At 45.1% G+C, this 24166-nt stretch overlaps 1 protein-coding gene across 1 annotated transcript in view; it reads right to left on the bottom strand.

Moving 5' to 3' along the window:
* The window catches only part of LOC141147177 (tubulin alpha chain), a 38049-nt gene extending 18738 nt beyond the window's left edge, over positions 1-19311 (bottom strand). The window contains exon 1 of the mRNA XM_073634335.1: positions 19158-19311. Within this exon, the coding sequence (XP_073490436.1) occupies positions 19158-19160 (3 nt within the window). The 5' untranslated portion in view covers positions 19161-19311. The remainder of the gene's footprint in view (positions 1-19157) is intronic.
* Positions 19312-24166: the final 4855 nt, after the last annotated feature.

Genomic DNA, 24166 nt, shown 5'->3' with positions numbered 1-24166 from the left:
CTCACCACCGTGCGAGGGAGCTCGCATGAAGGTGGTAAATGCTTGCGGGGAGGAGCTGAAACAGCCGCCGAGGGACCCCAGAAGACGAGGTTCGGGGTCACTCTGTGCAGAACGAGCTGCACAGTGAAGGTAAGTATGATATGTTTGTTATTTTAAAAAAAAAAAAAAAACACCTTTACAAACGCTTTAATCCTATAGAAAATGTATGGATGGAGCTGAAACTTCAAGTTGCCAAGCAACAGCCAAGAAACCTTAAGGATTTAGAAAAGATCTGTAAAGAAGAGTGGATCAAAATCCCTCCTGAGATGTGAGTAAACCTGATCACCAACTACAAGAAACGTCTCACCTCTGTGCTTGCCAACAAGGGTTTCTCCACCAAGTACTAAGTCATGTTTTGCTTGGGGATCAAATACTTATTTTACTCACTGAACTGCAACTCCAATTTATAACATTTGTGGTTTCTTTCTGTATTTTTGGTTGATATTCTGTCTCTATCATTTAAAATACACCTATGATAAAAATTATAGACCCTTCATTTCTTTGTAAGTGGGCAAACTTACAAAATCTGCAGGGGATCAAATCATTATTTTCCCCACTGTATATTGCGCGGTGCAAACAGTTGGCGCTATATAAATCCTGAATAATAATAACAATAATAATAATAGATGCCTCCCAGCTAAAAGCTGGCTGCTATTCATACTGCAGCTCCTGTATACACCCTCCGTGTGTCCGTGTCGCTCCATAGGATCTGTGCCAGGCCCAGCATAAACAGTGTGAATGAGGAATCTCCTGCACCAGCCACGTGTACGCTGCAATAATTACCTAGTTTGGATAGGACCCTGAATAGACAGCTGAGCCCCTGGAGGGGGGGGCAGAAACACACATAGCTTCCCCAGTGACAGGTGATCCCAGACAATCACTCAATGTGGCTTGGGGGAGGGGAGAGGGGAGGGGAGGGGAGAGGGGCGGGGAGGGGAGAGGGGAGGGGAGAGGGGCGGGGAGGGCGACCTCTTGCACGGCTCACACTGCAGGCAGCATTAACTATTTGCACAAGCCTCCAGGATGTGTATGGAGGGGGCAGGCATGGTATCTGGCGACGTGTCACATGGGAGGAGACATCAGTGTTGTAAAATAACAGAGCCGAGATCACGTTTTTTTGCACACGGGCTCCTGGGGCCGCATGGCATAAAACGTGGCCGCATTTCCCCACCTGGGATCTACAGTTGCAGCATACAGTCACCCATAGAAATCAATGACAAGAGGCGGCTGTACAGGGTTATATGCTGGTACATGCATAAACATGCACGCACATACCGACATACAGCTGCGTGGCGGTCTGCGTTCAGGGGAGTACATTAGTATACGTGGACGCCCCGCCATATGTCAGTGTACACTGGGGACCGGTCCCCGCACTTACCCAATCTAGGTCGCGGGCTTCCTCCCCCTCTGTGGCCAATAGGATCGTTTCGCCTCTTGGCCAATTGGGTCTGAGCCGGAATTGACCGGGGAGGAGAATCAGGAAGACAATAGCAAATATGATTTTGCTATTGTCACGCAACTGGGTGGGCTCAGTGCTCTGCGTCCCGAGCCCACCCTTTAAGCCAATTAGAGCCTCCAGCTCTAATCACGTGCTTCAAAAAAAAAAAAAAAAAAAAAGAGACCCCATTGGAATCCATGCATTCGGTGCCCTGCACGTCGATTAGGGGGCCGGGCGCGTGGATTAGGGGTGCAGCACTCCTGCACCCCATATGGACGGGCCGCCGCTGTGTACAGACACATCCGCCTGCGATCTCAAGTTGCTGCAATACGTGTGGCGCTTCTACTTCCTAATGGCACCCCATTTGCGCCGCGATTGTCGGTAAATCCGTGCGGCAAATGGCGCTGCAATGCGCAAAGCTCATCAGTCAAAAAGGAACATGAGCTTCTTTTCAAAGCGATAGCGTGGCGATTAGCAGCGCAATTTACTGTGCGACACTTGGGGTGCCATAAGAAGTAATTGTGTCGCAAACGCGTCCCGCATTTTGTAGTGAATTGAAATTGATCAGGTGTGAATGGGGCCGAAGAAACTTCCGGCCCTAAAGGTGACAACACTCATTCACTGTAATGTATCTATGGAGGAGGAGCCACAGGAAGTGTTGTCAGGACTATGAATCTTTTTTACTACTAGCAAAACAAACAAAATGAGTAAATGGAAACATTGTTTATATATAAATGATTGCTGTGTAGTCTGTGTGTATTATTGTTATATGTATGACAGTTTTCCTATTTTGATACTTTATATGAATCTTTTTTTTTTTTTTTTTTTTAGCAGAGACTGGACAAGGCTCCATGCACACTGGATGTTAAAATAATGTTATAAAAAACGCCAGTAGCTTTCAACATTTTTAAAGTGGAGGTCCACCACAAAAAAAAAAAAAAAAAAAAAAAAAAAAAATTGCACCAAAAAAATCCCTAAAAAATAAAAAAAATTTTTAACTCTCCTGAAATGGCTGTTGCTAGGCAGTCTTCCTAATCTGCTTCTTCCTACGCCGCGGTGATGTTCTGTCTTCTCCTCCCCGCGTTGTCTTCTGGGGAATGGGGCACGGTGTGTTATGGGAACTGTGTGTGTCCCACAACACGTCGCGTCACAAAGCACTGCGCGACTCGCGCATGCGCAGTAAGAAACAGGCAGTGAAGCCGTACGGCTCCACTGCCTGTTTCCCTTAGTTAAGATGGCGGTGCCGGGACCCCAAAGGCCGAGGGATGGGTCGGCCTCGGGCGGCCGACATCGCGGGCACCCAGGACAGGTAAGTGTGCTTATTTAAAATCAGCTGCTACAGTGTTTGTAGCTGCTGACTTTTAAATGTTTTTTTAACCCGGCCGGAGCCCCCCTTTAATGTTTTTTGCAATCACATTCTTTTTTATTTTTTATTTTTTCCTTCAATGGATCAAAAACATTAAACGCTGGTGAGCCACGTTTATCAATGTTTTCTGTGGTCAGAAAAACGACTCCTGAATGCGATTTTATGGCATTCAGAAAACAGCCCATAAACATCCAAAAAACGTCCATGTGTGTATGGACACATGGGATATCAGAGGGGAGTTTATAGGCCGTAAAAAAAAACAAAACAAAAACAAAAAAAAAAAAAAACGCCCAAATTCAAAAAAACATCCGTTTATGAGCTTCAGTGTGCATGGAGCCTAAAGCTTCCCTCCAACCGCATTACCATGTGACTTGGCGCAACACACTTTTTAAAAGTGCATGTTCCCGATCCGGGGTGCGTGCGAATGTAGACACACACAGCGCTGGTAAGCCACACCCCCACTCCCTTCCTAGAAGACAATGGCTTTGCTGCCCTCAGGTTCATGTGTACCAGACTTTAGGCCCCGTTCACACCGGTGCGACTTATGTGATTTGGAACTGTTCAAATCGGTGCAATGCCGACTTTGCGGTGCTGCACCAATTTAAAAAAAAAGAAGTTCCTGCACTACTTTTGCTGATTTCAGGTGCGACTTGCATAGACATCTGTGCATAGACATCAGCCAAGTCGCACTTTGAAATGGTAAAATCAAGTGAAGTCTGAAGGTTACCAACCACTTTAAGAGTAGGATTGGCGAGTAGTTTAGCAAAAAGAGATTGAGCAGGGCTGACACCACCCAGCCCATAAAAATGCTTTGTGTTGTCTGCGACAACAGGACTTAATTTTTCTGTTCTTGCAGGGTGTTTATAGTGAGCCCTCACTCTCCCAATAAACATTGGAATTATATTTAATCCTTATGTGGCTAGCATTAGTACATAGATGGGGAAGTAGATCACATACTGATTTTTAAAAAATGTTTTTTTTGACATTTTTTTCAGTTACTTCCTGGTTTCTTGCCTAGGCATATGTCGTCACATCTCAGGAGTCTTCAGGAGGGGAGGAGAGGAGGAGGGGTTTTCTCACCCAAGCGCACTCTCAGGCATGCATGCTTAAGCTAAGGGCAGATGGATTCCAGGAAGTAAATGCTAGATTTGCCCTTACTAAATATGGCCACTGCCAGAAATGCTGGGGGGGGGTTAAAGTGGTTTCTCAACAAAATAAAGCATGGAGACGTGGATGGATGGGGGAGTTTGCTTTCAATATTAAAAAGTTTCCGCCCGGCCAATAGCAGATTGGGTGCTTTCCCATCCTGATTGGACGTCCTGTCAGTATGCGCCGATTGCAGTTGTGCCATCTGTCACCGGCCGTGTCCACGGGATGCAGCCAATGACCGATCAGAGTACCAAGCTTGCTTCCGGTACCATGTTCAGGTCACATGACAGTTGTACACAATGGATGGCTTCCTTTCAAGCCATCCACTGTGTAGAAAATGCGTTGCTAGCTGTGATTGGTCAATTTGATCACATGGTACAGACAGGGCCAAATCATAGCCCATCTGTACCATGTAACTAGCTTTGACCAATCACAACAAAACAGACTGAACGGCTCAGTTTCATTCGGTAAAATGCTTGCTTAGAGCAATATAATACACGGCTATAAAGCAAACATTGGGGTTGATTTACTAAAACTGAAGAGTGCAAAATCGGGTGCAGCTGTGCATGGTAGCCAATCAGCTTCTAACTTCAGCTTGTTCAATTAAGCTTTGACAATAAAACCTGGAAGCCGATTGGTTTCTATGCAGAGCTGCATCAGATTTCACACTCTTCAAATTTTAGTAAATCAATCCTATAATGTGTAAAAAAAAAAAAAATGATCATTTCCCCTAGAGTACAATGTTACTATGGCAACATTATATTGCTCTGGTTACGGTGTTATAAAAAATAAATTATAACTTTTTTTCCGTACTGTCACCAGTCAGTGTCCCTGATCACCAGCACACTAGTCATATGATGACGCTGTACTGCATTAGTGACAGTATGTAAAAAATTACAACTTCAAAAAAAAAAAAAAACCCTCACCATGCCTCTTACTAAATACCTTGGACTGTCTACTTTCTAAAAAGGGGTAATTTGGGGGTATTTGTACTGTCCTTCCATTTTAGGACCTCAAGAAATTATACAGGTACATCAGGGTCGATCGTATTTCAGATATATCCCATAGTTTGTGGTCTCTATAAGCTTATAATATACACTGATTTGGGTTATTTTTACCATTGAAATGGAGCAGAATTGTGGGTTTCTCTGCACCCAATTCACATAGCAGGAAAATGTGACTGTCTCTCTATGGAGCCGGTTCACACATCTCCGCAGCGGCTCCAGGTGATTTGCACAGGAGTCCTGTGCGTCTTTTCGTCCATTTCAGGTCTGAATTTAGGCTCCATGCACACTGGATGTTAAAATAATGTTATAAAAACGCCTGTAGCTTTGCAGTGAGTCTTTCAACGTTTAACGTTTTTGCAATAGCGCTTTATAAAAATGTTTTTCTTTTTTCAATGGATCAAAAACATTAAAAAAAACGCTGGTGAGCAACGTTTTTAAACGTTTATTAGCCCTTTAGCGTTTTTTTGTGGTCAGAAAACGTCTCCTGAACGCGATTTTATGGCGTTCAGAAAACAGCCCATTAACTCCACTGCTGATAAAAGTTCAAAATGTCCATGTGTGCATGGACCCATAGGATTGGAGTTTATGGGCTGTTAAGAAAAAAAAAAAAAAACAAACGCCCAAACGCCAAAAAAAGGCCGTTTATGAGCTCCAGTGTTCACGGACCCTTAGCCAAAAATTCGGGCAGAGAAATCGGACCCAAAATGGTGAATGGAGACGTACCGGACCCCCTGCTGTGAGGCGCTCCGTGTTATAGTGTGAACCCAGCGCCTAAAGTGGTAGTAAACTCTGTTACACCAATTGTACAGTTTAGGAGATATTCAGAGCCCACCCAGCCGATGACATCGCGCATAGAGCGCTGCACCTTCAGGACCTCTGCCGTAAACGGCGGCTCCCGCCCGCATGGGAGTGAAGTGATCGCACCCCCGGTACTCATGTAGCCGGGGGCTGCGAACCCGGAAGGTAGACTGGGGGAAGACGTCAACTCTCTCAGCGGTGACATTGCGGGCTTCAATCTAAGGTAAATTTCTCATAATGTGCTAGCATGCGACGCATACTAGCACATTGCCTTGCAGAGAAATAATTTTTTGTTTATTTTTTTTAAACCACCGGCGATTTACCAGTTTTTGACAGATACCTTTCTCAACTTCCGGGAGACTTCGCAACGGCGAGGTCCCCCGGAAGTTCGGCCCCCCCCTCCTCCTTCCATCGCCCCCGGGCCATCCAGAAAGCGCAGTGCACTTCACCCATGCACAGTAGGGAAATGGCAGTGAAGACGCAAGGCTTCACCGCCGCTTTACCTTAGACCCCTTTCACACTGGGGCGGTTTGCAGGCGTTATCGCGCTAAAAATACCACCTGCAAACCGACCCAAAACAGCCGCTGCTGTTTGTTCAGAAAAAAACTCATGCAAGCCGCATCTTTGGAGCGGTGAAGGAGCAGTGTATTCACCGCTCCTGCCCATTGAAATCAATGGGGCAGCGCGGCTGTAGCCGCGCTATACGAGCAGATTTAACCCTTTTTCGGCCACCAGCGGGGATTAAAACCGCACCGCTAGCGGCCGAATACCGCCGCAAAAACGACGGTAAAACAGCGCTAAAAATAGCGCTGTTTTACCGCCGACGCCCCCACCGCCCCAATGTGAAAGGGGCCTTACAAGGCATGGCGGCGGCAGCACCCGAGAGCCAATTGAAAAATCGGCTGGGGTGCTGACATCGTGGGCTCCCTGGACAGGTAAATGTCCTAATATTAAAAGTCAGCAGCTGCAGTATTTGTAGCTGCAGACTTAATTTTTGCAGAAGGGGGGGGGGGGGCTGAAACTCTGCTTTAAACAGTTTTTAGATTCGCTTTAAGGGATAAATCATGGGGAAACATGCTTGTATTGCAGAGATGCATGTGTGCAGGGTGGATTTGATTTAAATCATCATTTTTTTTTAAAAGAGCAACTGTCATCTCTCCCCCACATCTCCTCTGACCAGCTGTTGACTCACCGACAGTCTCATTCACTTTAAGGGGACGTGGCGGCAGCGGGTGAGTGGATGCCCGCTAACAGGCGCTGGCATGATGGATCCGAAACAACAGATGCTATTTAAATGTAAGGCCTCATTCTTGCTGGTAGTTAGAATCTTTAATATTTGCAAACAAAATGAAGGTTTCCTATTTAGACTAATAAGCTGTCGGGTTAGTAAAACAGCGATATCAGAACCGATTCAGTCATACAGTTTGTAGTGTACATAGATTTGCCAAACGACGGGATAAATTAATTATTCCTGAACTTTTGTTCTCTCTCATGGTTACTGCGAAATTGTGTGAATGCATAAATGCAGTGCATGTTATCTTAGCTTGCATTCATTGAATGAGTTTACCAAAAATGTAAATATTGCAGAATAGACAGCCTCATGCTACATAACTAAGCTCCATTTCATGCTGAATAACCTAAATTATTATTGTATCTTAAATAGAAAAAAAAAAAAAAAAAAAAAAACCTATCTTTAGTAAGATATTTTATTAAAATGCTTTTGGAGTAAACAAATTTGATAAAAATAAAAACAAATCCGGTTTTAAAGGTTATGTAAAGGTTCGTAAAAAATTTTTTATTTTCCTTTTTTATGTCATACTTACCTCTGTGCAATTGGTTTTGTCCCAATCCCCGAGTTGGTTTTGCCCAGTGGCCCCGATCCTCCTCTTCTGGGGTCCCTCCTCTCCCCTCGAGTGCCCCGTTAGAGAAGCGCTTTTCCTCAGGGCACTCGTGCTGGCTCCTGTGTCCATTGACACAGACAGCAGTACTCGGCCCCGCCCCCACAGTGTCATTGGATTTGATTGACAGCAGCAGTAGCCAATGGCTGCGCTGCCATCAATCTATCCAACCAGGACCCGAGACACTGGCTGGAGCTGGTGTGCTCGTCCCTGGATGCTGGAAAGGTCAAGTTCAGGCAAGTAAAAAGGGGGGGGGGGCTGCTTCATCACAGGAGGTTTTACAACCCCTTATTATCATGGGTGCTCAACTTGTGGCCCTCCAGCAGTGGTGGCACTACAAGTCCCATCACGCCTCTGCCTTTGGGAGTCATGCTTGTAACAGTCAGTGGCTTGCAATGCCTCATGCTACTTGTAGTTCTGCAACAGCTGGAGGGCCACAGATTGAGCACCCATGCCTTATATAATAAATTTTTTTTAATTTAAAGTGGTGTTCCACCCTAAAAAAAAAAAAAAAAAAAAAAAAAAAAATTCATGACTGTGCCTAAAAAAAATAAAAAAAAAAAAAAAAAACATTTGGAAATTTTTAATTTTTTTTACTTACCTCGAAATGCCTGTTGCTAGGGGGTCCCTCGTAGTCTGCCTCTTCCAGTGCCTGGGCTGGTGACATCACTTCCCCCTCGGCACAGGAAGGGCTCAGCTCTGTTCCCTCCCTCTTGTCAATCAACTGGGACCCATTACAGGTCCCAGGTGACTGAGCAGCCAATCGCGGCAGCGCCGCTTGCGCATGCCAGGCTGTGAAGCCACAGCCCGGCGCCCACAGTTGCAATGCCGGCACCGCTGAACGGAGGGGGGAGACGAGTGGGGCTTCGATCCCCCGCATCGCTGGACCCTGGGACAGGCAAGTGTCCAATTAAAAGTCAGCAGCTGCAGTATTTGTAGCTGCTGACTTAATTTTTTTTTTTTTTTTTTTGATGGGCCCTCCTCTTTAATAATAATAATAATAATAATAATAATAATAATAATAATAATATATATATATATATATATATATATATATATATATATATATATATATTTATATTATATTTTTTTTTTTTTTTCCATTGATTTTTAGCCACCCTGCATGTGTGTTTTTTGCCTTTAGGTCTTGATCTGCCATGTGTTGTATAGGAAGGTGTGTACGATATATAATACAATGGCGCAGGTTGAAAGCAAAGTCCTCGCAGCAGCAGACTTGTGGATTGGACAGATTTGCATCACAACTGCAAGCTTACAGGTTATTCAGTAACCATATTAAACTACAAATCTGTTTTAAGGCAGATCTGAACGTCCCGTTGCAGATAATTACAGGCTCTTCCAATGTTTCCCAACCCAGAACAGTAAAACACGATATAAATGATAGAACTTCATTAACTTCGACATTCGCATCCTCCTGGGTGCAGAACATGTGCCACATCTATCATCAGCGCTTTCACACCGGCAGGAAATAAAAACTTCTAGAAGTACGCAGCTGTATTGTTCGCACGTCTTGTACTGTGCAGGGAAGCGTTTGGGAGAGGAAAGCATGTTGCAAGCCGTGGTGTAACAGATCATTGTGAAAGGCGGCACTGCCTGGTGAAAGGAAAGGAGCCGAGCGCACCGAACATGCGGCCATCAGCAGCTGTCACCATGCCAGGATCAGATAAAGAAGAAGAAGAAGAAGGGCGAAGCTGGCAATGTCGCCCCCCCGGAACACGCACTGCTCTATACCAGCCTGGATCTGATCACATGACATTTGTACAATCTCTCTCCCAAGACTTCATTCAAAAAGTTTAGCAAAAACATATATTTTTTCTTATCAAGTACAGAACTAAGAAGTGTATGAATAGCTCAACTTTATAAATCTGTATTAACCACTTCTCCTCCGGAAGATTTAAACATAGAAAAGTGACGGCAGAAAGAAAAAAAAAAAAAAAAAAACTACAGTAGTCCATCGAGCTTGCCCTTTTTTTTTTTTTCAATCGAAGGCTATGTAAAAGGTTTGTGGATTTAAAAAAACAAAAATAAACATTTCATACTTACCTCTATGCAATTGGTTTTTGCACAGAGTGGCCCCGATCCTCCTCTTCTAGGGTCCCTCAGCAGCGTTTCTGGCTCCTCCTCTTTGAGGGCCCTGCTCTCCCTCGGGGCACGCTCCCATGTCCTGCTGCTGCGTCCACTGACACAGACAACAGGACTCCCCGACCCTGGCTCCCGTGTTACTGGATTTGATAGACAGCAGCGGGAGCCAATGGCTGCGCTGCTAGCAATCCATCCAATCCGGACCTGAGACACCGGCTGGAGCTGGTGTGCTTGTACCTGTCGCGGGAAAGACCGGGTTCAGGCAAGTAAAAACGAAGACAGCTGCATTACAGGAGGTTTTTCACCTTAAGGCTAGGTCCACACTGCTGCAGTGCGAATTTAGCGCGATTTCGCATTGCGAATTCTATATGCGTTTTTGCGATTCTACTGCAAATTTTGCAGTCTATGGAGCTGAATTCGCATCCCACACGGATCAAACTCGCACAGGACCTTCTTTTTCCCACAGGTTATATTCGCAACGCATTGATGTGAACGGCACTAATGTCAATCTATGCAATTTAAATGACTATTGCGAATTTGAGCGATCGCAGCGGCTCAAATTCGCAATAGAATTCGCAGCAGTGTGAACCTAGCCTAAAGGGGTTGTAAACCTTCGTGAAAAAAAAACACCTGTCAGGGACCGGCCCCCCAGACACCACCCCCCCCAATGTTTTACCTACCTGAACCCTCAAACTTGACGTGCTGTCTCTCTGCCCCGTATTCTCAGCTCTTGATTATATAGCTCGATAGCAACGCTGCCATTGGCTCCCGCTGCTGTCAATCAAATCCAATTACGCGAGCGCCGGGGGGGCGGGGCCAAGTCCTGCATTCGGCCTGTATGGACGCCAAATGCTTGACTCGGGAGCGCGCCCGCAAGGTGACCCCCTCAGGAAAGCACTTCTCCGAGGGGGTTATCAGATGTGGGGGAGGAGCTGCGAGAGCCACCAGGGGACCCCAAAAGACCAGGTTCGGGGCCACTCTGTGCAAAACGAGATGCCCAGTGGAGGCAAGTATGATAGGTTTGCTTAAAAAAAAAAAAAAAAAAAAAAAAATTTACCTTTACAAATCGCTTTAATACATATATTGCATTAAGGTGAAAAACCTTGAGTATTTCCAACCCCTTTATCTTTGTCAGAGTATAGATCTCGGTTTGAAGGCGGAGTTCACATTGGTGCGATGCGGGAAGCCCTGCGAATCTCCACTGCGGGTTCCCACATCGCACCTGACTCGCAAGCAGACCACTCTGCCATATGTGAACTGCTGGGATTGTCAATACAAAGTGAACGACACCCCCATTTCAGGTCGCATATCGTGGTGTGAACTGTCAAATCGGACAGGAATCGGATCGCATGGGTGTGACTCTGGGGGCGGACCAAAAAAAAAAAAAAGGGTCCTGTGCGTTGCGATATCGGCCATAGTATCCGAATGGCTGAATTTGCATCGCACGGACATCACATGTGATCTGCAATGTAGTGCAAATCGCATGTGAAGTCGCACAATGCACTAATGTGAACCCAGCCTTACTGTTGGCGGTCTCACTACCTCTGCTGGGAGTCTATTCCATCATCAACTACTCTTTCAGTAAAATAATACTTTCTAAGATTAGTTTTGAACTTCCCTCCAGTTAGTTTGAGGTCATATCCCCCTGTTCTTGATTTTGGTTTCATATTGAAAAAGTTAAAAAAAACTGCCTTTCTGAACCTCAGAGCCCTTTCACACCGGGCCGCCCATATCGTCGGCGTTTTACCATCGGATTAGTGTCGCATTTCGGCCCACTAGCGGGGTGCTTTTAACCCCCCCCGCTAGCGGTCGAGAAAGGGGATGAAACCGCCCGCAATTCGCCACAATAGCGGCGTTTTGCCGGCGGTATCCCAGCGCTGCCCCATTGATTTCAATGGGGAGCAGCGGGGGAGGAGCGGTAAACACACTGCTCCTTCACCGCTCCAAAGAAGCTGCTGGCAGGACTTTTTTTCCCGTCCTGCCAGCGCAGCGCTCCAAGGGCTTTCACACTGGAGACAATGCTGCAGCTGTTTAAGGGCGGATTGCAGGCGCTATTTTTAACGCTATAGCGCCTGCACAACGCCCTCGGTGTGAAAGGGGTCTTATTCACCACCTTGATGTATTTAAATGTTTCAGTCATGTTTCCCCTCTTCCTTCTTTCCTCCAGACTGCACATACCCTGTTTCCCCGAAAATAGGACCTAGCGTGATTGTCAGTGGTGGCTGCAATATAAGCCCTACCCCCCAAATAAACCCTACCCTATTTCCCCCAAAAATAAGACCTACAAGGACTTTAACTAGGGCTTATTTGGGGGGTAGGGCTTATATTGCAGCCATCACGCTAGGTCTTATTTTTTTTTTCAGGGAAACAGGGTAGCAAGTTCCTGAAGTCGCTCTCCATATGATTTACCCCCCTTAATGGCCAGGCCATTTTTTTTGTGATACGGCACTGCATCACCTTAAAAGAGAAGTACGTTTTGTTTTTTTTTTCTCCCCAGATTCCCCCGGCGTCTCTGCACTGAGAACCGAGCAATCGAACACTGCCGTTGGCTCGGTTCTCTCAGCTCCAGGAGCGGAGAGCTGCTGCCCGTCAGTCAGCAGCTCTCCGCTCTGCCCCCCCCCGTGCTTACTGGAACGCTGAGCTGTGGAGGGGCGGGGAGAGGCTCTCAGCGGCTCGCTGATAGGCTGAGACGGCCATCAGTCCAGGCAAACAGATGCGCTTACCAGATCCGGTGGACCTCTTATTATAGGAGGTCAGAATCGCATATATAGCGCATCCTGTTTGTCTGTGGTGGAGGATACTGTCACCGATTGACCACTGGAGTTTTTTTTTCCTTTTCCATCACGAGGGAACTCGCCATTCTTCATTTTGGACATCTTAGTCCTTATATTTGGAAATGGACTTTCTTCCTCATCATATTGCGCTGCACTAATATTGTTTTATTGATTGTATATTGGCTTTGTGATGACCTATATAGTGTTCAGCTTGCATCCATTCATTTCACCTGTTTGCGCCGATTGCTTCCCGTTTATACATAGCTGTACTGACACTGGCTGGGAAGGGGTTAAAGATCTGGGACGATCAAAGGGTTAAGTGTGGGCCAGTTCACACCATGTGCAGTCCAGTGTGCTTTTTTTTTCTGCATCAAAAAAAAAATAATGCATGGCTATTAAGGTTATATGGTTTCCAACGGGATAGTTCACCCTAGTGCCGTCCGTTCCAGAAAAGTAGAACATGCTGCATTTTTCCTGCACTGGACTGTATCGGAACGCAATAAAAAACGCATTTAAAAAAATGCACCAGACCCCATTACAGTGAAAAAAAAAAAAAACGCATCTCGAAACGCATTGGAACGGGTCAAATGCAAATAAAAAAAATATACACATATACACTTGTAGACGCTATAACTTTTACACAAGCAAATCAATATACAATTTTTTTTTTTTTAACCAAAAATATATAGCAGAATTCATATTGGCCTAAATAAATGAAGAAATTCGATTTTTTTTTATTGAATATGCTTTATAGCAGAAAGTAACACTTTTTGTTTTCCTTCTTCAAAATTGTCAGTCTTTTTGGTTTATAGCACAAAAAATAAAAGTACAGAGGTGATCAAATATCACCAAAAGAAAGCTCTATTTGTAGGGGGAAAAAAAAAAAAAAGATATAAAGTTTGTGTACAGCGTTGCATGACCGCGCAATTGTTAAAGTGACGCAGTGCCAATAAAAATGGCCTGGTCATGAAGGGGGGGGGGGTAAATTTTCCAGAGGCTTGGAAAAAAAAATTAAAAATAAATAGCAGTGATCCCGCCCTGCAATGTCAAATGGCTGCAAAATGTGGGACGCCTTCGTGATGCTATTTCTTCTAATGGCACCCCAATCGCGCTGTGATTTTGGCGTGGTAAATCACGCTGCAATCGAGGCAAATCGCAACGCTGTGGCCCAGTAGAAGCTCAGGTTCCTTTTTAAGCGACAAGCGTTGCAATTGCAGAGCGATTTACTGCATGACAATCGTAGCAAAATAGCGGCGCGATTGGGGTGCCATTAGAAGTAAGCCATTTGCAGCAATTTGAAAGTCGCAAGGGGGGGGGGGGGATTGCAGTGATTCTGCCCACGATCATGTGTGGATGCAGCCTTACCCTGCTTTCACATATGTGCGATGCGGGAACCAGTGCGATTACAGCGCTGGTTCCCGCATCCCTCCCGCAGGCAGCTCGCACGCCCTTCTGCGAGCGTCATTAACGTTAATGACACCCCCAGTTTAGTTCACAGATTGCAGTGCGAACTCGCACAGGAATCGGATCGCATGGGTGAGAACACCCATGCGATCCGATTCTAGTGCGGGTGAAAAACAAGTCCCTGCACTATTTTCTGTATGAATCCAACCATACAACTGTAGGACAACTCGCATGTGATCGCCACATGCGGTGCGAATTGCATGTGATCTCTGAGATTGCGCTAGTGTGAACCCAGGCTCAGTGCGGTCATCAGCCACACACCTAGCAAAATACAATATTTCTTACGCTAGTGGCCCTTTAAAAGGCAGACTAAAAAAAAAATGTGTATAATATATATATATATATTTTTTTTTTTTTTTTAAATCAGAGTATATATATATATATATATATATATATATATATATATATATATATATATATATATATATATATATATATATATATATATATATATATGTATATGTATATGTATATGAGAGAGAGAGATATCTATATAAAAATAGAGATCTATCTATCTATCTCTATATCTATTATATTATATTATATTTTCTTTTAGCTCTACCATCATCAACTATGTAGTGCAAGGGCTTACCTGATTGGATACAATTTGAATACATTGTTTCAGCAGGAACTATTAAATAGGTTTGTTTTTTTTTTTATTTGCATACAGGGACAAATTACAGAGCTTTGGTAACACTAAGACCACATTCACACCCAAGTGTTCCCAGATAGCAGGCAGAAATGCGCAATCCTGCTCGTGTTTCCAGAACATATGTGAGAAAAAATAAATAAAAAGAAGGAGAAGAAGAAGCCACGGCAAAACGCACACTATGCTCATTTCTTAATGCCACCCCAAACGCAGGTAGCAGTTTTGTTGCGCCGAAAAACGTGGCAAAATACCAAAAAACGCACTTGGCTTAGTGCCAAACAAAAGGCTACACATGCTACTTTGCCGCATTGCTCACATGCAGGCTGCATTCACACCTGGGCGTTTTCGAATCGCAGGCAGATTTGCTGCGATTCTGCAAGGGATTTAAAAAAAAACGCTCAGGTGCGAGCGACAAAAATCACACGACGCACATTTGAAATGCCATGCATTAGAATGACACCTATAAAAAAAATGCGGTGCAGTTTCGCCGCGATCGCCCCGCGATAAATTGCGGCAAACCACACCGCGTGAAGCTGGTCACCCCCCCAAAAAAATAACGTTTGGGAGCTTCTTTTGCGCAACATGCATCACGCGATGCGGTTTGGCGCGATTTATTGTGTGACAATTGCGGCAGAACCGCACATTTTTAGGTGCCATTCAGATGGCACCTGAAATTTGCGTTGTGCGATTTGTCATTCACACCTGGGTTTTGTTTTTTTTTTTTTAAATTGCAGCAACTCTGCCCACGATTCAACACTCAGGTGTGAACGCAGTCTCAAGCGGCTGCCCTATGTGGTCGTGTGACAAAACTGCCGCAAAACGCAATGTAAAAAAAAAAAAAAATAAATAAATAAAAAAAACACCCACACCACACGAACAACACGTTACACAGGCGTGAATGCGGCCTACCAGCGGTCACCCACACTTCGGTAAATGATAAACTCTTTTTCTGATCGATTTCTCCGATAGGAATAACAGACGATCAGCAGAAACACAAGATCTTTTCCCCCCTCTGCCAGAACAGTGGTCTGCCTTGTTTACGTAGCCAGATCGCCATTATGCCTCTCTGAACGATCGCTGGGCTCGTGGCGACGTCTGGCCTGCCGACCCGCCGATTAGCTGAGCGGGTCTCCAGCGGCGCGCACACACCCAGACCAGGAACAGGGACATCATGTACGGGTACGCAATTTTTTTTTTCGCTCAAGGGCCGTCCTGCGCAATGAATGTACGTGGGGGCGGTCCTTAACCACTTCAGCCCGGACCATTTGGTGCCCAAAGACCATAGCATTTTTTGCAATTCGGCACTGTGTCACTTTAACTGACAATAGCGCGGCCGTGCGACGCTGCACCCAAACAAAATTGACGGCCTTTTTTTCCCACAAATAGTTTTTTCTTTTGGTGGTATTTGATCGCCTCTGCGGTTTTTATTTTTGCGCTATAAACAAAAAAAAAGCGACAATTTTGAAAAAAAATGCAGTATTTTTTTTTACTTTTTGCTATAATAAATATCCCCAAAAATATATAAAAAAAAACATTTTTTTCCTCAGTTTAGGCGATATGTATTCTACATATTTTCGGAAAAAATAATAAATAAAAATCGCATAAGCGTATATTGATTGGCGCAAAATTTATAGCGTCTACAAAATAGGGATAGTTTTATGCATTTTTATTTTTAATTTTATATTATTAGTAATGGCGGCGATCTGCGATTTTTATCAGGACTGCAACATTATGGCGGACACATCGGACATTTTTTACACATTTTTGGGACCATTGTCATTTATACAGCAATCAGTGCGAATAGAAATGCATGGATTACTCTGTAATTGAGACTGGCAGTGAAGGGGTTAACCACTAGGGGGCGGTGAAGGGGTTAAGTGCGTCCTAGGGAGTGATTCTAACTGTGAGGGGGCGTGGCTTGAACACACAGGACAGCGATCACTGCTCTCGATCACAGAGAGCAGTAGATCACTGTCCTGTTACTAGGCAGTACAGGGAAATGCTTTTTACATAAGCATCTCCCCGTTCTTCCTCTCTCCGTGACACGATCGTGGGCACCTGGCGGACATCGAGTCACGGAGACCGCGCCTCTGGCGGCACGCTCGCAACACCGCTTCTTAAAGGGGACGTACCTGTACACCCTTTTGCCTGCCAGTGCCATTCTGCTGACGTACAATCTGCATTTGGACCCACTCTGGAGATCCTTGGTGTGCTGGTGACGTTCTTTTGCTTTGCTATGGTAAAATTGAAGTCACCATCCTCCGTATAGCAGTATTACTGCGACAGGGCGGCACCTATGCCTACGCGATTCCAACTGATTGCACACAGTGGAAGCCGATCGGCGGGTGCGCGGCACTCGATGCCCTCCAGCACCCGCAGAAGACACAGAATGGCAATCTGCCTATGTAAAAAAAGGCAGATCAGCGTTCTGGCAGGAGGGAAGGGATTGAGTTTGTGTCTCTGCAAAGCAGGGAATAAATCCCATCTATTCCTAGTAAAAAGCATCTCCCACAGAACACACTTGTTAACCCTTTGATCGCCCCTCCCCGATATTAACCCTTCCCTACCAGTGTCATTGGAGCACATTGCTGATTGGATGGTAAGAAGGGGGGGGGGGGGGACGGGGACTGCAGAACAGAATTGTTTTACACCTTAAGGCTTTACAACCACTTTAACCCTTCCCAGCCAGTGTCATTAGTACAGTGACAGGTGCATATTTTTTTATTTTTTTTTGCATTGATGACTGTAATAGTGTCACTGGTCCAAAAGTGTCAGTTAGTGTCTGAATGTCCGCCGCGATATCGCAGTCCACTGATCGCGCCATTACTAGTAAAAATAAATAAAAATATCCCATAGTTTGTACATGAAAAAAAAAAAAAAAAAAATTATAATATATATATAATAATTTTTTTTTTTAAACTGTATATAGTAATTAAAGGGCAGGGATGCCTGAAGTTACTATATATTTAAAGCTGAAACCGGCATTTAGAAACGCCGTTTTGTCACGTTTGCATGCCGCGTCTAGCGGCGTTTACGTCTAGAAACTATCGGAGTAATAAATATATATATATTTAGCGAATAGCTTCATAATAATATATAGTAACTTCAGGCATCCCTGCCCTTTAATTACTATATACAGTTATATTATTATTTTTTAACTGTATATAGTAATTAAAGGGCAGGGATCGCTGAAGTTACTATATATTATTATGAAGCTATTCGGAGAGAGAGAGAGAGAGAGAGAGAGAGAGAGAGAGAGAGAAGAGAGAGAGAGAGAGAGAGAGAGAGAGAGAGAGAGAGAGAGAGAGAGAGAGAGAGAGAGAGAGAGAAGAGAGAGAGAGAGAGAGAGAGGAGAGAGAGAGAGAGAGAGAGAGAGAGAGAGAGAGAGAGAGAGAGAGAGCGAGAATTTCTAGACGCAAACGCGCTAAAACGCCGCTAGACGCGGCAAAACGGGCGTTTCTAAACGCCGGTTTCAGCTTTTAAAAACATGCTTTCAGCAGAGTTTGCACCGGCGTCTCGTGTGCATGGGGCCTTAGATGAGCACCTGAGCGCCCGCAACATACAGGGATATACAATGTAACACTGACATCTAATCACACACATAGGTTGGACTTGAGGTCGAAAAAAAAAAAAAAAAAGACACAAGTCATCACCTACTATGTAACTTTTTTTTTTTTTTAACCAAAAACATGTAGCAGAATCCATATTGACCTAAATTTAAATTGATGAAGAAATTAGATTTTTTTTTTTTTTTTTTTATTGTATCTATTGGATATGTTTTATAGCAGAAAGCAAAAAAATATCGATCTGTCTTTTTTTTTCAAAAAATTGTCTATTTTTTTGTTTTTAGCGCAAAAAACGTCAATTTTATTTGGCTACAGCATCGAACGACCGCGCAACTGTCAGTAAAAAGCAACGCAGCGCCGTATCGTAAAATAAATGGCCTGGTCACGAAAGGGGTAGGAAAACCTTCCCGGGGGGAGGTGAAGATGATCGTACAAAATCAGGGATTGTATGGTGTATGACCAGGATAATTGATGAGAAAAAAAATAAAATAATCGGGTCTTGCATGCAGCATTGGAGGAATGTGATGACAGATTATGACGTCACTGGCACTCCCTGCAACAAAAACATTTCACCAGGCAGGTCTGTCCCCCTGGTGGAGAGTGCTGAGATCTGCCCCCTCCCATCCCCCCCCCACCACCACCAGACCACACCCCCCCCTCCCATCCCCCCACCACCACGCTGAGATGACAATGCAATATATGATCTATCAGCTAAAAGTCCCCACATTGCTGGGATTTGTAGTGCCGCATTGCTGGGATTTGTAGTGCCGCATTGCTGGCATTTAGAGTCCAACACGCATTGCTACAGACTGCAAACTGGCCCAATCCAGCAGAAAATGAAGGATTATTATTATTATTTTTTTTTTCTTAAAGGGCAGGTCCATGTTGTGGCAGGACTTGATGACTCACCATGATGTCGGATGTGTCCGGTGTCGGTGTAGGATCGGCAGTGGATGGGGTCGGTTCTCACCGGAGCCTGTGTGACGGATCTCTGTGAGAAGTGAAGCTGCAGACTGCGCAGCAAGCTGTCATATCAAGGAGGGCGGGGCCGACTGCAGCAGGCCACGCCTCGGAAGCGGAGCTGCGGTCATGCCCCCTTTTCTATGGTGTGAGCTCAGCGGGCTTATCCTGGCCGGGGTGGGGGAAAGGGAGGAGCCTATGCCACGCCCCCCCCTCATGCGTAGGATTAGCAGCACCGATCAGGTGGGAGGGGCCGTGATGATAGGGGGCGGGGGAAGCAGTGACAGGTGAGATTGCAGAGTACCTGTCATCCAGAGAGAGATGTCAGTTTTCTGCATCCTCTGTGCTCTTCGTGTCATATAAAATACACGTCTATATTCATTTATAGTGATCTCTAGCCAGTTACACATGAAAACATTTACAATGTTTCCCTATTTCATGTATTTATTTCATTTTTTTTAATTCGTTTCATTAATTTCTCTATTTCATGCATTTCTCCTTACTATGCAACCACTTGCCCTCCAGAAGATTTGCCCCCTTTCCTGAGCAGGCCATTTTTTTCCCTTTTTGCGATACAGCAATTTTAACTGACAATTGCGCGGTTGTGCGACATTGTACACAAAATTGAGGACCCCCCCACCCCACAAATAAAGCTTTCTTGTGGTGGTATTTGATCACCTTTGCAGTTTTAATCTTCTGTGCTATATAAAAAAAAAAAAAAAAAAAAAATCGACAATATTTAAAAAAATAAATAAATTTGAATTTCTTTATAAAATGTAGGCCAATATGTATTTTGCTACATATTTTTGGTAAAAAAAAAAAAAAAAAAAAAAAAAAAAAAAAGCTTTATTGATTAGTTTGCACAAAAGTTATAGTGTCTACAAACTGTGATAAATATACTGGATTTTTTTTTAAACTAGTAATGGTAATATACAAAAAAAGGAAAAAAAAAAAAAAAAGGCAGTTATGAAAATAAAAACAAACACAATATTTCCTACTTTCTTATAGGCGTGCGCATGGGGTGTGCCAGGTGTGCCTGGGCACACCCTAATCATTATGTGTGGTGTCAACTCCCCCTACTGCCCGGCAGGGGCAGCCCGTCCATTAAGGGTGCACAGGTGCGGCCCCCCTCTATATACAGTATCTCACAAAAGTGAGTACACCCCTCACATTTTTGTAAATTTTTAATGATATCTTTTCATGTGACAACACTGAAGAAATGACACTTTGCTACAATGTAATGTAGTGAGTGTACAGCTTGTATAACAGTGTAAATTTGCTGTCCCCTCAAAATAACTCAACACACAGCCATTAATGTCTAAACCGCTGGCAACAAAAGTGAGTACACCCCTAAGTGAAAATGTCCAAATTGGGCCCAATTAGCCATTTTCCCTCCCCAGTGTCATGTGACTCGTTAGTGTTACACAGTCTCAGGTGTGAATGGGGAGCAGGTGTGTTAAATTTTGGAGTTATCGCTCTCACTCTCTCATACTGGTCACTGGAAGTTCAACATGGCACCTCATGGCAAAGAACTCTCTGAGGAGCTGAAAAAAAAGAATTGTTGCTCTACATAAAGATGGCCTAGGCCAGTGATGGGGAACCTTGGCACCCCAGATGTTTTGGAACTACATTTCCCACGATGCTTAACTACACTGCAGAGCGCATGAGCATCATGGGAAATGTAGTTCTAAAACATCTGGGGTGCCAAGGTTCGCCATCACCGTCCTAGGCTATAAGAAGATTGCCAAGACCCTGAAACTGAGCTGCAGCTCGTTGGCCAAGAGCATACAGCGGTTGAACAGGACAGGTTCCACTCAGAACAGGCCTCGCCATGGATGCCCAAAGAAGTTGAGTGCACGTGCTCAGCGTCATATCCAGAGGTTGTCTTTGGGAAATAGACATATGAGTGCTGCCAGCATTGCTACAGAGGTTGAAGGGGGGGGGGGGGGGGTGTCAGCCTGTCAGTGTTCAGACCATACGCCGCACACTGCATCAAATTGGTCTGCATGGCTGTCGTCCCAGAAGGAAGACTCTTCTAAAGATGATTCATTAGAAAGCCCGCAAACAGTTTGCTGAAGACAAGCAGACTAAGGACATGGATTACTGGAACCATGTCCTGTGGTCTGATGAGACCAAGATAAACTTATTTGGTTCAGATGGTGTCAAGCGTGTGTGGCGGCAACCAGGCGAGGAGTACAAAGACAAGTGTGTCTTGTCTACAGTCAAGCATGGTGGTGGGAGTGTCATGTCTGGGGCTGCATGAGTGCTGCCAGGACTGGGGAGCTACAGATCATTGAGGGAACCATGTACTGTGACATACTGAAGCAGAGCATGATCCCCTCCCTTCAGAGACTGGGCCGCAGGGCAGTATTCCAACATGATAATGACCCCAAACACACCGCCAAGATGACCACTGCCTTGCTAAAGAAGCTGAGGGTAAAGGTGATGGACTGGCCAAGCATGTCTCCAGACCTAAACCCTATTGAGCATCTGTGGGACCTCCTCAAATGGAGGGTGGAGGAGCGCAAGGTCTCCAACATCCACCAGCTCTGTGATGTCATCATGGAGGAGGGGAAGAGGACTCCAGTGACAACCTGTGAAGCTCTGGTGAACTCCATGCCCAAGAGGGTTAAGGCAGTGCTGGAAAATAATGGTGGCCACACAAAATATTGACACTTAGGGCCCAATTTGGACATTTTCACTTAAGGGTGTACTCACTTTTGTTGCCAGTGGTTTAGACATTAATGGCTGTGTGTTGAGTTATTTTGAGGGGACAGCAAATTTACACTGTTATACAAGCTGTACACTCACTACTTTACATTGTAGCAAAGTGTCATTTCTTCAGTGTTGTCACATGAAAAGATAGAATAAAATATTTACAAAAATGTGAGGGGTGTACTCACTTTTGTGAGATACTGTAATTGATAGATTAGATTCATGTATAGCATGAATCTATCCACGGCTGCCGCGGCCACCCCCTATTCATGCGTCCGGCCCCTTTCAGGACGCATGAATTGCAGAGGCGTCAGTGTTTTTTTTTTTTTTTTTTTTTTTTTAAGCACCCGATTAGAGCCATAGATTCTAATAGGGTGGACTCGTGGCGCAGAGCGTGGCGCTCGGAGCCCAAGCAGGTGTGTTAGAAAAGCAAATGAATATTCGCTTTTCTAACACTGAATCGCCTCTCCGCCAATCAGGAAGCGTGGGTCTGATACCTGTTTCCTGATTGGCTGAAAGGTCAGGCGATCCTATTGGAGGAGGAGGAGGAGGAGGCCGCTGTGATCCCCCCCCCACAGGAGGAGGAAGAAAGCCGCCAGACATGCTGCCGGACATGCTTACCCACTTCCTAGATGGGGTAAGTGTGGGGTTTTGATGACCCACGACTGTCCTCCGGGGCGGGGGGTAGGGGGGGGGGGTTGCCGCCGCCGGCCGTCCGATCAAAGGGGGGGGGGTGTTTGTTTGCTGCCCCCCTAAAAGAAAAAAAGAAAAAACACCAGCCGCCACCCCCGGTATTAAATTACTTGTCGTTGCCAAGTGTTATCTAACTGCTTTAAGAACGGTTTCAAGCGAGTCTTGGCCATTTATCCAGGACCCGGCTGACTACAATATCTTTTTAAGTCTCTTCTCTTGACTAAGTAAATCTGAGAGAGCTAAATAGTTTGAACTGTGTCAGTGTGTCATTTACTGTGATATTCCACTAACACTGTTGCCAGGTGTGCCAGCAGGGGCCGAGGTGATTTTTGGGGTTGAAGGGCAGAGTAACGGACTGAATAAACTCAAGCGGCTCCTATGGGGGGTAGGGCTACACCTATGAAGAAGAAATCATTATACATGCCTTTTTTGGAGCCGATCCTTCAGAAGGTATGTGGAACCTCGGATTACGAGCATAATCCGTTCCAGGAGAATGCTCGTCATCCAAAGTACTCGCATATCAAAGCGAGTTTTCCCATTGAAGTTAATGGAAACAAAAATAATTTGTTCCGCATTGACTTCAATGGGGTGCAATACCGCATGCGGCCAGAGGCGGGGGGGGGGCGCCGGAGAGCCTCGGAAACGGCCGAAAAGGCCCGAGGACACTTCGGATGACCTCGGCAAACCTCGGAAAGACTTCCTACCTGAGATTTGCCCGAGGACAGCACGGCCTTTCCGTGCATTTCCGAACGGCGCCGATCGGCGGCATTCAGCTCCGGCACCCCCCCCCCCCCCCCACCTCAGGCCAAAAGCGGCACACCTCTTTGGCCTGAATCGTGCTCGTTTTGCGAGACAAACACTCGCAAACCGAGTTACAAATTTTAAAAATACAGTGCTCGTATTGCAAAACCCTCGTTAACCGCGTTACTCGCAATCCGAGGTTCAACTGTATACCGATTTCTTCTTCACAGGGCTAGATAGGTTAGTCTAATGCCCTGTACACACGACCGGTTTTCCCGTCGGAATAAACTCTGAAGGTTGTGCCGACGGAATTCCGCTCAAGCTGTCTTGCCTACACACGGTCACATCACATTCCGACCGTCCAGAACGCGGTAACGTATGACGGGACTAGAAAACAGAAGTTCAAAAGCCAGTAGCCAATAGCTTCCGTCTCGTACTTGCTTCAGAGCATGCGTTGTTTTTGGTGCGTCGGAACAGCATACAGACGATCGGTTTTTCTGATAGTAATTAGTTCCCTCGTAAAAATTTAGAACATGTTCTCTATTTAAGTTCATATGAATTCGACAGAAAAAGTCCGATGGGGCATACACACGGTCGGAATATATGATGAAAAGCTCTACGGGGTGCTGTGATTGGCCCAGGCACCATGTGATAACCGTGCGTCAATCATAGCTTTACAATAGTTTGCAAAACAGTCATGAATAGAAGCCATTTGTGACGGCTTTGTTTACATTGCTATGATTGGTCAAAGCGATCACATGATTACAATCACATGTAAGTTGCAAGCACCTTGGGTCCACAAGGATCGT

This window comes from Aquarana catesbeiana, linkage group LG06, assembly GCF_042186555.1.
Source record: "Aquarana catesbeiana isolate 2022-GZ linkage group LG06, ASM4218655v1, whole genome shotgun sequence".
Lineage (NCBI taxonomy): Eukaryota > Metazoa > Chordata > Amphibia > Anura > Ranidae > Aquarana > Aquarana catesbeiana.
This window is presented reverse-complemented; position numbering and strand designations above follow the sequence as displayed.